Source organism: Ostrea edulis, chromosome 3 (genome assembly GCF_947568905.1).
Source record: "Ostrea edulis chromosome 3, xbOstEdul1.1, whole genome shotgun sequence".
NCBI classification, from domain to species: domain Eukaryota; kingdom Metazoa; phylum Mollusca; class Bivalvia; order Ostreida; family Ostreidae; genus Ostrea; species Ostrea edulis.
Window position 1 is genome coordinate 40,153,698 of NC_079166.1, and position 17,893 is coordinate 40,171,590.

Consider the following 17,893-nt stretch of genomic DNA (forward strand, 5'->3'; position numbering starts at 1 on the left):
GCTTCATGGCTAGCCAGCCGCTCCAACTTATAGACAGATAGAAAAAGATCACATGACACATAACAAGTACCCCAAAAGACCAGAAATACAAACAGAGTGAAATGGAACTTTAACGTCTGCTTCATGTCCGTGCAGTAACTACAGAACGATATAGCGTTATGGTTATTTCATCTGACAAGCATAGCATGGTGGCCGCGGTGGTGACCAGCTGACTGAAGGGGGGTTATGACATCATGAATAACCGTAACTGCTGACAGATACAAAATATACCCTAAAACTGCATTAAAAAAATATATGATGCTTATAATAAAAGTAGTTAAATAAAACAAAAAACGGGAAACATTTTTCATTTCTGACGTCAAAGTACATGATGTTGGTTATAGTTTACGTGAAGTTTAAAAGTACTTCATGTCTCATCACTGATATAGTTTTCAAATACTTACAAGAATCGTGATCACACTGCAGACATCAAAAGGTTACATTACTTTTAATTAATTGGGCGACCAGAGCTCGCAGATCTTGGTTCCCGCAAGAGAACGAATCGCTACGCTCCTACAACGGAGTTAGTCCATTCCAATCAAAGCGTATATCGATCGTAAATTTCAGTTGAATTAAAACAGCCACTATTTGCAATAATGGGTAAGTACTTTCTAACATCAAATGATCTTTTTCGGATAATTAAAAAAATGGATAGCATACATTGAAACTACACGCAGAAGGCCAAAAAATGGGAAGGCCAAAATTTGCATTTTTTTTTTTATATTTCATATTCTATCCAATTCATGTCATAAAAAGTCTTACGTTTTCATTTTAAGACAAGTCATATAAAAATACATGATTAAAGTAAAAAATGATAAAATAATTATATAAAATCATTCTGCATAAAACAATAATATCTTCTTTTTCTGACGTCATATATTCTCTCTTTTGAATGGTTGGTTGCTTGTATATTGTATAACGTCCCACTCGTGATTTTGTTTTACTCACATGGAGACGTCATCATTACCGGCGAAGGGCTGAAAAAATTAGGCCTATGCTCGGCGCTTACGGCCATCGTGCAGGAAGGGATCTTTTATCGTGCCACATCTGCTGTGACACGGGACCTCGGTTTTTGCGGTCTCATCCGAAGGACCGCACCATTTAGTCGCCTCTTACGACAAGCAAGTGTACTGAGGACCTATTCTAACCCGGATCCCCACTGGAATCTTTTGAAGGGTAACGTGAACAAACAAAACTTGGATCAAATTGATTGACGCTGAGAATGGTGTACATACATACATATTGTTATATGTTATAAAATCTTTCATAGATGATTCATTTCAACCATATTTATAGAATTAAACGGTTGCATTACCCCCATGAATAATAGAAATTTTAGAGCCCATCTGGGACGATGTAAAAACAGGTGCCATAAACCACAATCGTCTGTCGTGATACTCGACTATTAGAAAACATTGTCGACTTTGTAACTTTTTTAATTCTCTCATTAAAGGCGAATTATAAAAGAGCGTCTCGTAAACTTTTTATAATTTGTGGTAAGGTCCTACTATTGTACAACAATTTAACTATCAGATCAAATCAATAAGTTAAACATGAATGGAAGGCTTCAACAAAAGCGGCGATTATAATAAATTCAGATGAAAAGCATTTTCCGATTTAATTGGTCTATCTCTTTTTTACATCTCCTGATACACAGGCGGAATACCCAGCAGGTTTGAATATTTAAAATCAATTGATCTGGACTAGTCACATTCCAACAGACACTTGATCTGCGAAACGCTAAATCCACCTCGCTGCTTTAATTCATATTTATGTTGATTTACATAATTCACGTTCATTTAAGATCTATTACCGGAATACAAAGCCACAGAAAAAAAGGAGAATACCGCTACGTCTTTTTTGCGGAATAGCAGTGAATTCGATTGTTAAGATCTGAAACAAGAAGGGGGTTTTGTTTGCATTGTAAATATACTTAATATGTGATATTTAAACCAACGGTTTGAGAATCCTGAAGGGATTTACATCGGGTGACAGATTTTCAAAGTGATAAATAAAGTCTGGACGACCTTTCGAGGACCATATCATAGGTATATTAAAATCTGGTGAAACGTTCGACCGTGCGACAATGACGACTGCTCAACACCATTCATAGCGCCACAATACACCCGTTTGTTAACCATTATTGCTGTAACCAAAGGTCTCTTCTGAACCATTCTACTTTGTCTAGGCGCTCTGTCAATATCGATTCAGGATCACAGAAGGTGATTGGCAGTGGCGATTGTTCTATAAGGCGGCATCCTATGAAACTCAGCGATATCAGAGGGCTTTATGTGGATTTGAATTCATAACGAAAATGACAATTTTTGTTGACTTAGCCAAGTCACAAAACATCAAGTGTTCCCAAATACTCAGGAACGTTAAGACGATTGAAAGACCGTAATTACAAACAATGTGACGCAAGGCTTTCTGAATCAGAAGTGTACATTAACTTAATACAATACACGAAACGGGATTGTAAAAATTGGCACCCATGTTAATCAAAGGATTGTGACTTGATTTGATTTTGAGTCAACAAGATGTCTTTAGCCTTTGATACTTTTGGACCGATTCGCCGTTTGAACCGTCAGGCGACTACGGTAGACGTGTTTGGGAATTCTTTCGCGGCCCCCCTTCGACGTCATCATTCTTCCTTTGATCTTCTGCAGCTTACCGGCGATTCAAAGGATGGCAAGGCCCCGACGAGCAGCAGGTCTGTGGACGGTGTCGTAATGGGTGTAGTGAAGAGAAAATCGTTCCAGCCGCCTGGAAATCCTCCGGACTTTAACAGTCGTCCAGAATCGGAAAATTCGGAAGATGACAAAACGGAATTTCAGTCAATGAGAAAGTTTCCAGTTTTGGGACCAACGAGGCAACAGGCAGAGTTTTATTTCAAACAAAGAAATAAAGAGTAAGTTTTCTATATCACAATTCGTCTTTACAATTTAAAAAGTCATTTGTCTTGCAAATTAGATTCTGAAAATAGATTAAATAACAGAAGTATATCTTTTTTTGGAATAAGTTAATTTGAGACCTCCTGTAATATCACGGCCTGATATTTTTAAGAGAAAACAACTTTAAATTAACTTCGTTATATACCGAACAAATATATTAAAAAACCCTTCTAGCCAGACTTAAGTTAATATAACAGTATATTGATACCTGGAATTATATCGGATTGACAAGTTCTGTTTTAGTCTGGGTTTAACCCTGTGCGCTCTTGTAGAAGAAATCGTCGCTGAAATCCCATTACTATTTACAGGGGAGGAGTTTAAAACCGAACAAGATCTACTTGTTACACCAATAAACACTGTAAATAGTGCACTTGTAGTGTTCTTATCCCATTAACAAGACATGCATTCGAATTCTGTTCTAAGGTTGGATGTTTAGAAACATTTACTTGGGTAGATTTTCCATTCCAGTCCTACCCGTCTCTAACCCCCGTCACCGCGTTCTTAGATCGTCACTGATAACCATACACAGATCACCCTGTTTCGCGCTTTATAGAGCGTTCAGAGATTAGTTTTAAAAAGATTAATTTTACATGTGAACATTTGTCCTAATTTTATGAAGTCATCAACTGTCTTGCGAAAATGAAATGTTTTTTGTTGCAGTATGTTTTATATAATAATAATTTACGATTATTTTTAAATGGTGTTATGTTTATAAATTAAAAATAATAAGAAGGAAATAAAGGACGACCTTAATACAGAAAATGGCCAATAAATAAATTGTAAATTATGTTAAAGTATATAACACACAAATATAGCACATCCGCGATAAATCATTGGCCACGGGATTCAACAGGTTTGTAAATATCAATCCATAACCCTCTTTGGTTCCGGGGATTCCTTGAAGAGGTGTAATGTAATGTTGAAAAGTAGGAAATGAAAAGCACTTGACTATCAGAATAACAAGTCTTAGGCCACATTATACAGCGTAGCACGTCTGTCTGTTTGTCAGTTGCTACAGGGGATGCATAAGTATCATGTTAATCAATTATGTGTCAAGCTTGACGGATTAGTCCATTTCTACTAATTCACCTCGATAAATCCATAATATGTGTCATTGCAGGTTTAATTCATAAGACATCTTTGCATGCAGGTTTTCCCACCTCTTCAAAGTTTTCATGCTTTAAAAGATTTATTAGGTTTTAAATCATCTTCACACATGCAGGTCGGTACTCATCTAGCTATCGGAACTATATATATATAAGTATATATGTATATCATGCGCAACGACAGTTTAAATTAATTCAAATTAGGTCAGATACCCGACCTTAAACACCGGGATAAATTTCCCCACAAGGTACACTGTTTCTGTGTTTTTCGGAGGCTTTCAGTCGGTGAATCTTCCAGTCTGCACTCCCTGAAGTACATGACGAATATGAAAATATATTTAAATATTTAGGCCTTACATTGTAGCTTTTTAACTAAAATGGCCCAATCGGTCATTGTTGAACACAGGCGAAATAAAGCCTTTTATTCTCAGAGCTGCTGAAATATGTAGCTACATGTATTTACGCAAATCGATTTTCAAAACAATTTCGAAACATATTTTGTACAATGGTATATCATATACGCCTTTTTTTTCTTTTTTCTTCTCCCTTTTTTCAAATTCCTAATCTTATGTGACCAAACGTTTCGCTTCGAAAGTGTAAGTTTAAAGTTTCTGCAAAGATAGTAATGAAATTGACGGGGAAAAGACATGTTTTTACAAATACGCTATATATACTGATATTCAAATTCCTAAGAGACTTTCAGACTTTTATTTCACGGATGTATTAACAATTCTTTTAAATTTAAAGGTTTTGCTTTCTGAAACTGATGGGGATATCAATTATCTGTCGTTATAGATCTCTTGAGTGTTGAATTTCCCCGTTGCGGGGGTACATGTAACAGAACCAACCCAACTAGATTTTTCGACACTTGAAAGCAAACCTAGGGGGTTATGCGTTTAAATCGAACAATGTTGTCTTGAAATTTAATTAGTACTTTCCACCTGTTTTAACAGTTCATAAAAACAAAAGCTTACTACCGTTCATTTTAAAGTATTTCATGTATTTCAAAATTATTTTACGCTTGATTGAATTTCACGTGATTTAATTGGATTTAATTTCATATAATGAGAAATGCCGTGACACACATTAGCTTAATCTATACTTAATGTTTTACACTTTGCGCTAGAAAATTATATGATTGAGTTACAATTTGCGAAGATCTGTAAATACATTTTCGAATTTTAGATACGATAGCCGGCAATTTATTAAATACAACAATACAGATGTGGTCGATGTACAAGCCAAGGGTCAAAATTTGAAAATATAAGTGTTTATTTCTTATAAATTGTAGAGGAACTCGAGGAGCTACTTTGATGGATTGATAACCTTAACTATAGTGATTCGAGTTCCATGTTACTAAATACTTCAGAAATACGTAGGTTCGTGTCTCCAAGACCAAAACAAGCAAGTCTCGTGCGTAAATTAGCTTTATAACCCGACCAGCGACTTCTACACAATTAATGTAAGATTTTCAAAACATCGTCAAAGAATTTAAAAGTTATTCGACACGCTAATTTACATCGGGCGTAGCAGAGGAAGACCTTATCAGGGTAAAACTTTATTCAGAGCACTGAGTATTACCGATGTACAAAGGCTGGAATTTAAGTAGGGTCATCTTTACTTACAAACAATAGCGAATTGATATTTCTATTGTGCGCATTGACAGGTGCCCAACGAAGTATTCTATTTGTATTTATTCCAAGCTTTTCACTGTGTCCAAAGACCAGTTCTTATATTTACAAAGACTAATTTCAACAAAGGAAAGTTTAATATCCCCGTGAGATTGTTCATCAAGAGTTTCCATGGTGGATGGTAGATGTGGTTATTAGATGGGAAATTCAATTTATCGTTAAGGAGTTAGTATGTCGCTTCTTATGGTACACCCGGAATTATCGCGGCAGTTTGTTCGGAAGCCGGGGCCCAATTTTACAAAACGACCACGGAAAAATGCAAGGTAATGGAAATATTACAGGGGATTGAATGATTCACGCAATATACTTATTAAACGAAATCTTATATTAAATTTCCGAAATCCTCTTGTGCTGAGTGCATTAAAGGATATTTTAGTTATAACTTAGGAGATTATAACTGTTCATAAAAACTTGTTCAAAATTCAATTTCTTTGAGAATCAAAATTGGATGTTTCAAAATTAGAGTTTCTTTATCAGAGAGATACAATGAATGTCACAATGGAGATGTTGGCTGGGATTGGTATATACATTTTATGAATCACTTTGTAATATAGGTAGAAAATCTTAGATCGCAAAATATAGATATATCTCAACGATTATGTTCACGCTTGGTACACATTTTTTGTTTTTGTTTGTTTTTGTTTTGCACAGCACATTTAGTGACGTACGCGATTCAAATGTATTGTGGATAAATGTCACGTACGATAATGTTACAATTTTTTGTAAAGAAAAAGGAATGGAAAAACAAACACAAATTCACGTAGAATAATGTTATAGAGCTTTTTTTTTTATTATTGTAAATAAAGAAGGGAAAACAATAACAAAGTTACTATACTAAGATTCAATGTCAGTATAATAATGACTATAGCGTATCAGTGGCGGATCTAGACCTCACGAGGGGGGTGAGGTTCAAAGTGCCGACGGGGGGGGATGGGAGGGGCTTAACCCCTTTCCATGGGGGGGGGGGGGTCCGGGGCCTCCCCGATTTTTTTAATAAAAAGATTGATTCAAAGTGGTGCATTTTCGACTGAAATACTTGTTCCTTCTTCCTTTCATTTATAATCGCCACACCCTTCATAGGTTCGGGTGTGGATAAAAAAAAAAAAGAAGAGCGGGGGATTGGGTTCCACCCCCCCCCCCCCTAAATCCGCCACTGCATATTACACAAGGCTCATTGAAAACGTGTTATATATCGTGTATACTGAACTCCTCTGACATATTACGTATATACATGTATATGTGCACCGGTGTTACACAGAGGTCATCAATCACTTCCGTGGCCTGTGTCGACACGGGTGTGTGGTGAACTCTTTGACTTCAGTATGTCCGAAGGTCAGTTAATTAGATTGGTCCTAGAGTATTAGTAGGAAACTAGGGGCTTATCATCACAGTCACTGCTTAATTCTATATCCTGTTATGAAAATAATCATGATTAACTCCTTCGATTGATAAACCTCGAACTGACCAGGGTATGATGTAATTGTTAGGATTAATTCAGGATATGACACTTATCCCTGTTAAACCGACAAGGCCGCAGTAACACGTATATTTTTTTTTATGGATGCTCAGATAACAATTTATACATTTGTACTAATTTACAAATTCTATTCCAAGAAGTTTTAAATTTTATTTCTAATTTTTGTACTGAATATTATACCAGAGAACAATCATGTGTTTAAAATCAATTATGTTCTACATGAATTTTAGACAAGATTCGTCTTATCTGCAGATGACAATTCAGTTAACACGATGAAAGTCTCATTTCTCAGGTTTTCTATATATACCTGTTGCACACTTTTGAATATGTCGCGCAGAGGTCATAGAAATGACATACTAGTGTTTATGCAAAGATACGGTGGGTAAAGCAGGACGGCGTGTTAGTGCACGATATACACGTGTATATATATCAACATGCTCAATCTACAGCACTAGACAATCTTCAGGTTCGAGGTCTGAAAATAATTCAACGTATTAGAATTGCCGTATAGATTTATCATTCGAGAAGACAAAAACCGAGGCATGTTGATGATCCCTGCGGGATTGTTTGGCGCGGTCTTTACCAGGGGCGCACTCGAGATGATTAGAAGATACTTATTGTTTTGGTCTTTCACTGCACGCTAACGTATTTCAGCGAAAATACATTACCTACCCTCAACAGAATACAGATAGGATCACTGATCTCACCTGTTAAAACACCTTTGTTGAATTTTAATTTTTATCCAAACACGACCTAGCAATATTGTTTATGAGACCTTTTTGTTTACAAGCAGACTAGTTTTTTTCTTCTTTTCTTTTGGAATCGCTAAGACCCACTGTTAGTGGAATTTCTTCCATGGAGAGTCGTGGAATGAATTATGAATCAACCTAAATATTACCTACTGCGTGAGATGACAGGATCTTTTGAACACGAAAGGTCGCCATTTATTAATATTGGACGTTAATATTGGCTTTAAGATATGTATCGCCTGGATCCAGATTTTAGGAGACCGATATTTCGATATTTTACCGGACTTCGCTTACCGGTTGTAAGGTAATGTGCACGTTGGGATTCATCATACTGAAACACATTTACGACTTTTAATTAGGGAGGGCATTGTCTTTAAAGGTCATGCTATATCAGCTGTATAGTGACTTGATGGAGTAATTTACAACAATATGTTCTTTAACATGTCAATTTTTAAGTTGAAACTTTTTAAATGTGATAAAAAAATTCTTCGGTAATCTTTTAAAAGATAGATAAAGTAACTCTATAATATAGGTATGACCCCGAGCGTGACCATGTTTAATTGTGGCACATTTGACCTTGAGGAATGGCGGTGACATTCATCAGTCATAGAAAGCGTTAACATTGACGGTTACGTTATCTCTATGTTGTATACTACATGTAGTAGTTTAAACGATATGGTCAATGATAAGGTTGCTAACAGACAAACAAACGGACCGAAAACAGCATGCTGCTCGCTTTTTGATCAAGACGGCATTTAACACGCACTTTTTGAGACGCTGTACCAAGCATAGCTATGGCAATGTAAATTCTTGACCGTTGTACGTCATGCAGCTTCTATCTTGACCTTTCACTCCAACAATCAGAAGTATTTTGTAAAGTTAAAAAAAATTCTGAACAAGAATGGGTTGTCAAGGGGCAAACAGATAAAAGTACCACTCGGCGTGTCTTTAATCTTGGAGTCAGAAATATGATTCTAGTGGTCTATAGCGCGAACAGCATGAACCATAATGAATGCCGAAGACTTTGTCAAATCAGAGGTCTGTTTCATTTCGAATCATTTTCAAATGGACGAAATTACAATAAGCTTTAGGGTTCAATGCAGCGGAGTCGCGTATCTTATGGAACTCTGGGCCTCATATTTTGATGCAATTATTTACTCAAGTGATCGACGGAAATTTACGAGAAGTTGCAGGTCTTTTATGATAAAAGGTCATAGGTCTCATAGCATCACCCATTCATTCATTTCTATCGTTCCAATCTATGTTTCAATTAAACCTCATTGAAAGTCTCTAAGATGTACTACAAGTTAAACGTCAAATTAAGGAAATCCGATCCGATTACTGCTAATTGATTTCAGGCTTTCGATTCTACGCAACCATATTTTCTGAATATACAATTTATCAAATGAATTTTACCTCAGGTAGATCAACTGTCGAAAGCGTTATTCAGAGAAGCTTTAAATTCCGGCGGACAATGGGTCGATCCGACTTTAGGGTTTGGTCATGTGATTACCGAACTCTTTTCTTTAGTGAAATATATTTGATGTTTCTCTTCAATATCCATTTAAACTATGATTTATACTTTCATTAATATTCAGAACTAATTATGGGTATTATTAATCAGTAACCCCGGTACCATACAAGATGGTTCGTGTGACGTAGAGAATCTTGGACGTGGTTATATATAAATTTCGGATATTCAAAACAATGTTCTGGAAGAAACAACAAAGTACTTTTGAAAGGTGAAAATGAGCATACGATTTAAATGATTGATCATGTTGAGGTATGTTGTTTGATTAATCTAATCATTATTTTAATCAATGGAAACTAGGTATAGATTTTAATAAAATTCGAAATTAGAATTCCAGAAGGATATGAAACGCTAATTAACGCGCAACATCGCCTTATATAATGTTTTGCAAATGCATAAACAATATTTGAATCTTTATTTTTAATTAGTATATGTAAATATTAATTTTTTTCTTAATTATTTGAAAACGTGCCTGTTTTAGAATTTTAGAGTGAGAGAAAGAGAAACTTCTGATCTTTCCACGATTTCTGGTTATAAGTGTTCATGTTTTAATTACGTGTGCTATGTTCGAGTAAATATTTCTGAATAAATGCTGACGAGCAATCTCCCAAAGAAAATAATAAATGTTTACTCTCATTCGTATAGTTCGATTATTTCAAAAATGCGACAATAAATGTTCACACAACAGATCAGAAACCGGAGTAGTGATGCCTGACTATACAAATGACATGCATAATCCAAACTGGCTAAAGTCAAAAGTAAAACTTACTTTACGCGATCATTTCAAACACAAATGGAATTCTGACATTAACGATGTCAAAAACTACGAGCTATAGAATGTACAAGGTTGAACTAAAATTCGAAGAAAAATATTTCAGTATCCTACCTAGAAAAGATGCTAGAATGTTTAGTACTTATCAAATTACATATGAAGTATTATTTTGCCTTGGGCAAGAATCTCCCTCTTTCTTTAGATAAAACACTTCACATGATTACCTGCTATATTTCAATAGACGGTCAGTAGCAAAGATAAAGACAGCAGATTTGTAAGAAATCATAAATTGTGTGTTTTGGTATAGTCCCCTACAAAAGAAAAATGTTATTGGGTTTGTTACCGATTGTCGACAGCAAAAAAAAATATCGGGTTAATCAAACCCCATAAACGGCCAAACAAAGACGAGGCTTGATCAACCCGATATATATTGTATTTCTCTAGACGGTCGGTATCAAAATCAATGATTAAAATATCTTAATTTTAGAGCCTCACTTACAAATGCAATCTTTAACCTGAATTTATTTACATGTAAAAAATTACAGATTTGTATTTACTTTTATTTGCATATGTTTACAAATACTGACCAATTGTCATATATGTGCAAAAATATATCTCTATAAATATTGTGCATAGATTTAAGTAATTTTCATATCTTGTTACATGATTTAAAGTATCAAATAGAATTGCACCTATCTTTTCAGGTTACAAGGATTGACTTTAAACGGTGGTTCCTCAACAGAGATTGGAAAGCACTTAAGCGCCAGCGAGAGAGCTCTGTTGGAATCAAATGACGAGGCCGAGAAATTAAGGGCCAGTTTCGCTAATCTTACAACCACCTCACTGGGACCTCATACCTCGCAACAGTTTAATGATGTCCGGTTCTTCGCCGAGTTAGTGAAACCTATGCAATACAGACTCAAATTGAATAAAAGGAAAGAAAAAGTTATCTTCCCTTCGAAATACGGTTATCACCCTCGTTCGTATTCGCCGACATTCAAGCGACTGATACAAGCCACTGAAAAACTAGAAATTATTGCAAAGGAAGAGGCAGAAGAGGAACTCAGAATAAAAGGTGAACTAGAACGTCGTCATACAATTCATTCTTCACAAGGTTTTGAAAGTACTGCAAAACGTGAAGTGAGAAGGTATGGTACTTATAAACTAAGTGTGCACGAACCTTTCAGTAGGACCAACGTCAGTGAAGTATCTACTCCCAAAGTAGAACCGATGTTTCAACCAATCACAAAAGGACTACAAATTCCTCAGGAATATCCGCCAAAGGAGTCTATCATGGAGGAAGGGATAGAAGAGGACGAACAGGATGAGGAAGAGGATTATAATTCAGAGGATGAAAACACCTCCGAGGCGTACTTCAAAGTGGACTTTCGGGTGAACGATGACGCACAAGCGCAACTTCATCTGTTTTTGCCAAAAATCAACGATGTTGACAACGAATCAAGGATCGCTCGGTATGGATCAGGATCGGTGAAAAATGACGTGAAAAAGTCAGGAAAGCTACCGAACATATCAAACTCTCAAACATCCGGCTCAAACAGGAACGTCAATGTGCGCAGAAGCAGAAGACCAGATGCTACACGGAAAAAGAAACGGAAGTTGGAAAGGATCCGGTCCGCCGCGGACAATGACCATCGACGAGTCAGAGATCATTTGAACGATGTTGCTACGATGATGTCAATTGAACGAGACTTTCACAGCAAAAAGCATGATCATGATTCCTTATGTGCATTTGAGAACTGCCCCTATCATATGATACAGAACAATGATATACCAGTCAGCTGATAGTTTACATGTATGTGCATGGCAAAGATACAATATGTTTCGTAATATCCACTATATATATTTGAAATGTAATTTATTTAATAAATAACGTCAAGTATTATTACGCAAATAATATCAAATCATTGTGAGAGGCATTTGCTTTCACTTTTGCGTTCATGATAATTGTCAAGTGTTAAATTGTTAAAATTTCTTTATACTCAGTTTTACGAATGTCAAATATTAATGTATTATGCAAAACAATCTGAAAAATATTATCATATCATACCGGTCGACATGGAATGCTTACTTCTCCTAGGCACCTGATCCCACCTTTGGTATATCCAGGGACCGTGTTTGCCAAACTCTCTATTTTGTATTGCTTATAGGAGTTATGAGATTGATCATTGTTCGTTATCTTCAACTTTCATCAAAAGTAAGGGAAAAGAAATAAAAATTAAATCATTCTTGTGTTTGAAATGCAACAAATACAACAAAAATATTTCTTAGATCTATTATAAACAAGGACTAGATCTTGCTTATTACACTTAGTGCACTAGTCCCGAGTTCACACTCATTCTAGATTACATTTCTAAGAAACAACAATGATTTAGCATGATAGGGAAATCCCTGATAAATGTATGAACATGATTTCATGGAATATCCGCAAAAACGACACACCTGAGACATACGTAACTACAAAACGCAATGAACGATATCCCCACGGTCGAGGTAGCTCAGTGGTAGAGCGTCCCCTTCGTAGCCGGGAGGTCGTGAGTACGAGCCCAACTCGTGCTATTATTATTATTATTTATTTATATTAGAATTCCTAGTAAATTTGTATTGAAATATGGATTATTGTGTGATAGATGGGTTTATAAATACAGCACTTCTTTTATATTCATATGTCGATTCGATATATCTTGGTGAAGTCGAAATAAAAGACACCACAGAGTCGTCCACTTCTGTTTCATACTTAGATATTCTGTTGAAAGTAGATATTGACGGCAAATCAACAACTCAGCTTTATGGCAGACGGGATGATTTCAGCTTCTCCATCGTCAACTTCCCATATCTATGTAGCAATATTCCATTATCACCTGCGTATGGTGTTTATATCTCTCAACTGAGCTTGTTCTGCGTATGGTCAGTTTTTGAATCGAGACAGGCTACTGACAAATACGTTGATGGTGCAGGGGTTCCAACGGTCTCGTTTAAAGTCAGCATTTTGCACATTCTATGGTCGTTATAACGATCTAGTTCGTCAATACAACCTCGCATTGGGTCAAATGCTGTCTGACGTGTTTCATACCGATTTGTTAGGCCGTTCTTGGCACACTGATTTTGACTACGGATAACTCCGTTTACCTGATCTTTTGAATCCAACATACATTTGTATGAGGCTTTTGTTTTTTATCACACTCGGTATCCTAGCGAATATTGACTTCGAATTTTTCAAATGTAAGAAACAAAAACAGCTGGAAAAATAAAAACTGGCGCCGACTATGATGGTCGTTTGAAGATGGACTCCTGTTCTACGGTCGGTGTAGCAGTCAAGAAATCAATTTTGATATTGTAGTTTGAATGGAGGACTACCCGACTAGCAGTGTCATCGATGTAGGTGGCTTTGCATGACAAAAACCAGTGATTCACTGGTCTATATTTAGCCATTGTATCATAGTTTGGCGTGCTTTCTTTTGTTAAAAGTGTGGGTTATCTGTACATAACCCACACTTTTCTTCAAACCCCGCCCACAACAACAACATCACTGTTCACTGTATGAAGTTCCTCCAGATCAAAACTGCACATATCAAACACAGAAACTGACTCAGACTAAGTTCTCAAAATACTTATAGGTTATAGACTTTGTATGGGAAAATATGACGACCGAGTTTTTTGGCGCGTAGACGGACCGAGCTTGCGAGGTCCGTTCGCGACAAAAAACGAGGTCGTCATATTTCCCATACAAAGTGTATAACCTTTTTATTTACTTTCAATTTCATTTAGAAACTAACAATAATTTTATTTTTAATAATAACTTTATTGGTTTAACTGAGTAAAAGATGAAAAACACGAAAAATTTGAAAATTAACGGCGTAGAAATTTGATTGTGACATAATGTTTGCGGGCCGGAATGTTTCCGGGCATATATCGTGTGATATATGCCCGCAAACTTTTAAAGAAAAAAGAAGAGATGAAATTGAAAGTATATAATAAATTATAGATATTCGCACTGAATCTCACTTAAACCTTGATACAAGATAATATCCTCAATGGTCTCGTCCCAAAGACTTTCTATTTCCATATTCTCCTCAAGTCGAGAAACACGTGTACGTAGAAATATAAAAGACCCAGTCACGTGATAAGAACGTGTTTGAGAGATAAACTTGTTTAGCGGACAGGGTGAATCAGACTTGTTTCTTTTATGATTTCGCATCTTACAATTCTTAATTTTTTTTCTCTCTTATGTTTCACCATTTTTTTTTAATCTATTGTATATACATGTAAATGTTTTTCCAGCCAATTTAGTCAAAATATGTATTAGAATGAAGGATATCAAATAGGATTTTCAAAGGAGTAACCACCATCATCGGTTGAATATATTGATAAATTTTTAAACAGAAAAATGCACGAATATGGGTTCTTAGAATTTTATTTGAATTTTTAAATTTCAATTCTTTAAAGCCAATACCGGTACTAAAAGCCGGAGAATTCGTAAATGTTGAATAAAAATATGGTGTACAAAGTGTAATGTAAAGGCATAACAATTGGCATCATATTGTAAACAGGCGACCGCGCTTCCGAAAGCTATAATAAAATATAATGAATAATTGCATGTAAACTATGGTACAAGTCACTTACCCCATATAATATTGTTGATTATGTGCAGATACCCGATAGGCGTGGTCATAATGACACTCGGGAGCTACGCTCCCTCGTGTCATTATGACCACACCCATCGGGTATCTGCACATAACCAACAATATCATATGGGGTAACTACTACTTGTAGTCAAGTGCGCTCAGATGTTACGAAATTCAAAATGGCAAAGGGAACCAGGTCAACCAGTATTTTGGGTGGTAAGTTGGACTCAGGTCCTCCTAGTAGGTAGATAAAGTCAATTATGGGTGAACGTACGCGAATTAAAGGAGCCTTGGTTACAAAAAAAATCATGAAAGTGTTTTTTAAAACATCGTGATAAGAATACGAAGTTATGAGCTAGAAAATGGCCAATAAAGCCATAAAAAAAAAACCCACAGAAACACTATGGAGAGGACCGAATTGAACTGATCGAGTGTCTAACACAATATAAAAAAAAGTTGAACATTTCGAAACAGCATTGGAGTTAGCAAAAACGACACACCTGAGACATGCGTAACTGGAAAACGCAACGAACGGCATCTCCACGATCGAGGTAGCTCAGTGGTAGAGCGTCCCCTTCGTAGCCGGGAGGTCGTGAGTACTAGCCCAACTCGTGCCATCTTAATGATGTACTCTACATTGTCATAATGGCTGACTTCTTTTAAAACATGGATGAAAATATAAATATCAGCAATATTTGTCTATTCATTAAAAAATCATTGCCTAGCCGAGTAGCTCAGTGGGTTAGCATGTCTACTGCTGAACTGTAGATCGTGTGTTCGAGTCTAGCAGGGTTTTTAATTTTTTCCCCAGATTACTTTCTACTAAAACTGCATTTTTGACTATATAAAGTAAATTTGAAAGTTTTCAATTTCAAAATATTGTTGTACATATCCTCCACTTTTCATCCAAATGAAATTCTCTGGTGTAGCATACATCCTTAAGACGTATAAATGATATGGATATTATGCTTGCTCCTTCGCATGACGCTCGGCATTTAGAAGTGAGAATCACGGATCTTTCGGATATGACCTTACAAATGGAAGTCCCTTGTCGCGGCAGGCGTTGGCACGTTAAAGAACCCTCTTTGCTACGCCCTGAGCGCTAAACATACATGTAGGTATTAATGTGTGGTACTTCACCTGCAGCTGGTGAAGTCTCCATACAATCAAATAACCAACAAATAACAGTTTTGCAAGAAAAATGACGTTCCTCATCGTGAAAGGGAAAAGGTGGATCTTGTAGAGTTTGTGCTGTAAATAAGGAATGCGAGGTAAATATGATGGGAAATGATGAGCTATCCACAGGATTCTTAGAGGGAAGTAAACATCGCGCGAAATTTGTTAAAATGAAGAACAACACTGCCAAGACCCAGGTGATGTGGAAAAGATTCACCCTAAAACAGAAATCACAAGGGAAAGTTTGGTTATCCGACGATGTTACTAGGTTAAACATCTTACTCGTCAACCAGTAGAAGAAAAATCCCGATGTTACCAATGCATGGTACTTCAACAGATGTGTTTATGGCAGGTAAACAAAGAAAGAGTAAAACTTGATATTTAAGACAACATGGAGACTAAGATCAAGATACACAATAAAATTATAAACTTCAACCTTTTCGTACATACGCTTTAATTTTTGACAATGATTGACATGTGTTTCCGGTGTTGGTTTGTAGAAAACTCGCATTCCAATGTGGTCTGGCACTTTCCTGCCGTTTTGAACACTTTCTACATAAAACTATGCAAATATTTTCACATTGCATACACACCCTTAAGCCTTGGTATCGGGCTGTAAAAATTGCGTTTTTCAAGGGCCCAACCTTTTCCCTCTGCGAAAAGGCTTTAGCATATACCTGTCTGGAGATCGATATATAAATTGTGATTATTCATAGTTGTGATGACAGTACCAACCAGACCCAACCTGACAGAAAGCAGCCCCAGTAAACAAATCGAAAAGCAGCCCCAGCAGTCCCAGTAGGCGGGGTTAAAATAACTAGTGGAAGGAGCTAAGCCGACAGTGAGATTATCATAAACATTGTCGATAATCGCTGGAGCGCGTCAATACAGTAGTCGAATTCGAAGATAAATGACTTACAATGTAATTAAAGAGAAAAACAATACATTATACATGAAAAAAGCACATATTTAAAATACTAGTGTGACACTTTTTCATGAATTTATAACAAAATGATAGTTTATGAATACGAGTGATACATGCAGAGTGATCACCACAATTTCACAACGTAAAATCAACTGACTTCTATGTTCTGTCAGGCAAGTGTATCTTGGGTTCTGAAATTTGTGTAGCATAAATATATTTATCTCTTGACTGGGTTATTGAAATAAATGTGTTTAAAGTCGCCTAAATGATTTATTCACTTATCGTCTATATTAAACTTTTCTTGTCAATCATAACATCACGTGATTCATTCACGCTTGGCTGAACAAAGCAGTCCCGGGGACTGCTGGGACTGCCTTCTAAAGCAGTTCTAAAGCAGTCCCAGTTTTTGAGAGAGCAGTCCCCGGGACTGCTCGGGTGTCAGGTTGGGTCTGGTTGGTACTGTATTTATATCATTTCATATCGATCTGTTGTTTTAATAACTCGAGAAAATAAATCTCATTAAGTAAATATCCACATACATGTACGTGCATACGGTAGAGGAAATAAACTTTTCTCTCCGCTATATATTGCGAACATCAGAAATTTAATCCAATAACTCATCTTTTTGGTACTAGGGCACTCACTTGCAACATTCTGAAAAATAACATTTAAACCATTTTTGTATCAGAAATGAGTCGTCATTAGCCATCACTAATTTGTATATAAGAGTAGCCCAAGTGACGTATAACTTTCGTAATTTCTTTATCTGAAGAGTTTCAAATTTTTCTAGTTCCGATATCCCACATTGGCATACACATCCAACTTTGGCTAGT

General features: G+C 36.2%; 1 protein-coding gene across 2 annotated transcripts; it reads left to right on the top strand.

The window, feature by feature from the left end:
• Positions 1–1,762: 1,762 nt before the first annotated feature.
• LOC125673162 (uncharacterized) lies at positions 1,763–13,055 on the top strand. Of its 2 annotated transcripts, none has more exons than XM_048909567.2 (2): positions 1,763–2,947; positions 11,021–13,055. In XM_048909567.2, the coding sequence occupies exons 1-2, from the start codon at positions 2,577–2,579 to the stop codon at positions 12,117–12,119; spliced, it is 1,470 nt and encodes a 489-aa protein (XP_048765524.1). In that variant the 5' UTR covers positions 1,763–2,576; the 3' UTR covers positions 12,120–13,055. The 2 variants fall into 2 exon arrangements, with proteins under 2 accessions (XP_048765524.1, XP_048765525.1); XM_048909568.2 differs by lacking the exon at positions 1,763–2,947 and adding an exon at positions 5,644–6,050.
• Positions 13,056–17,893: the final 4,838 nt, after the last annotated feature.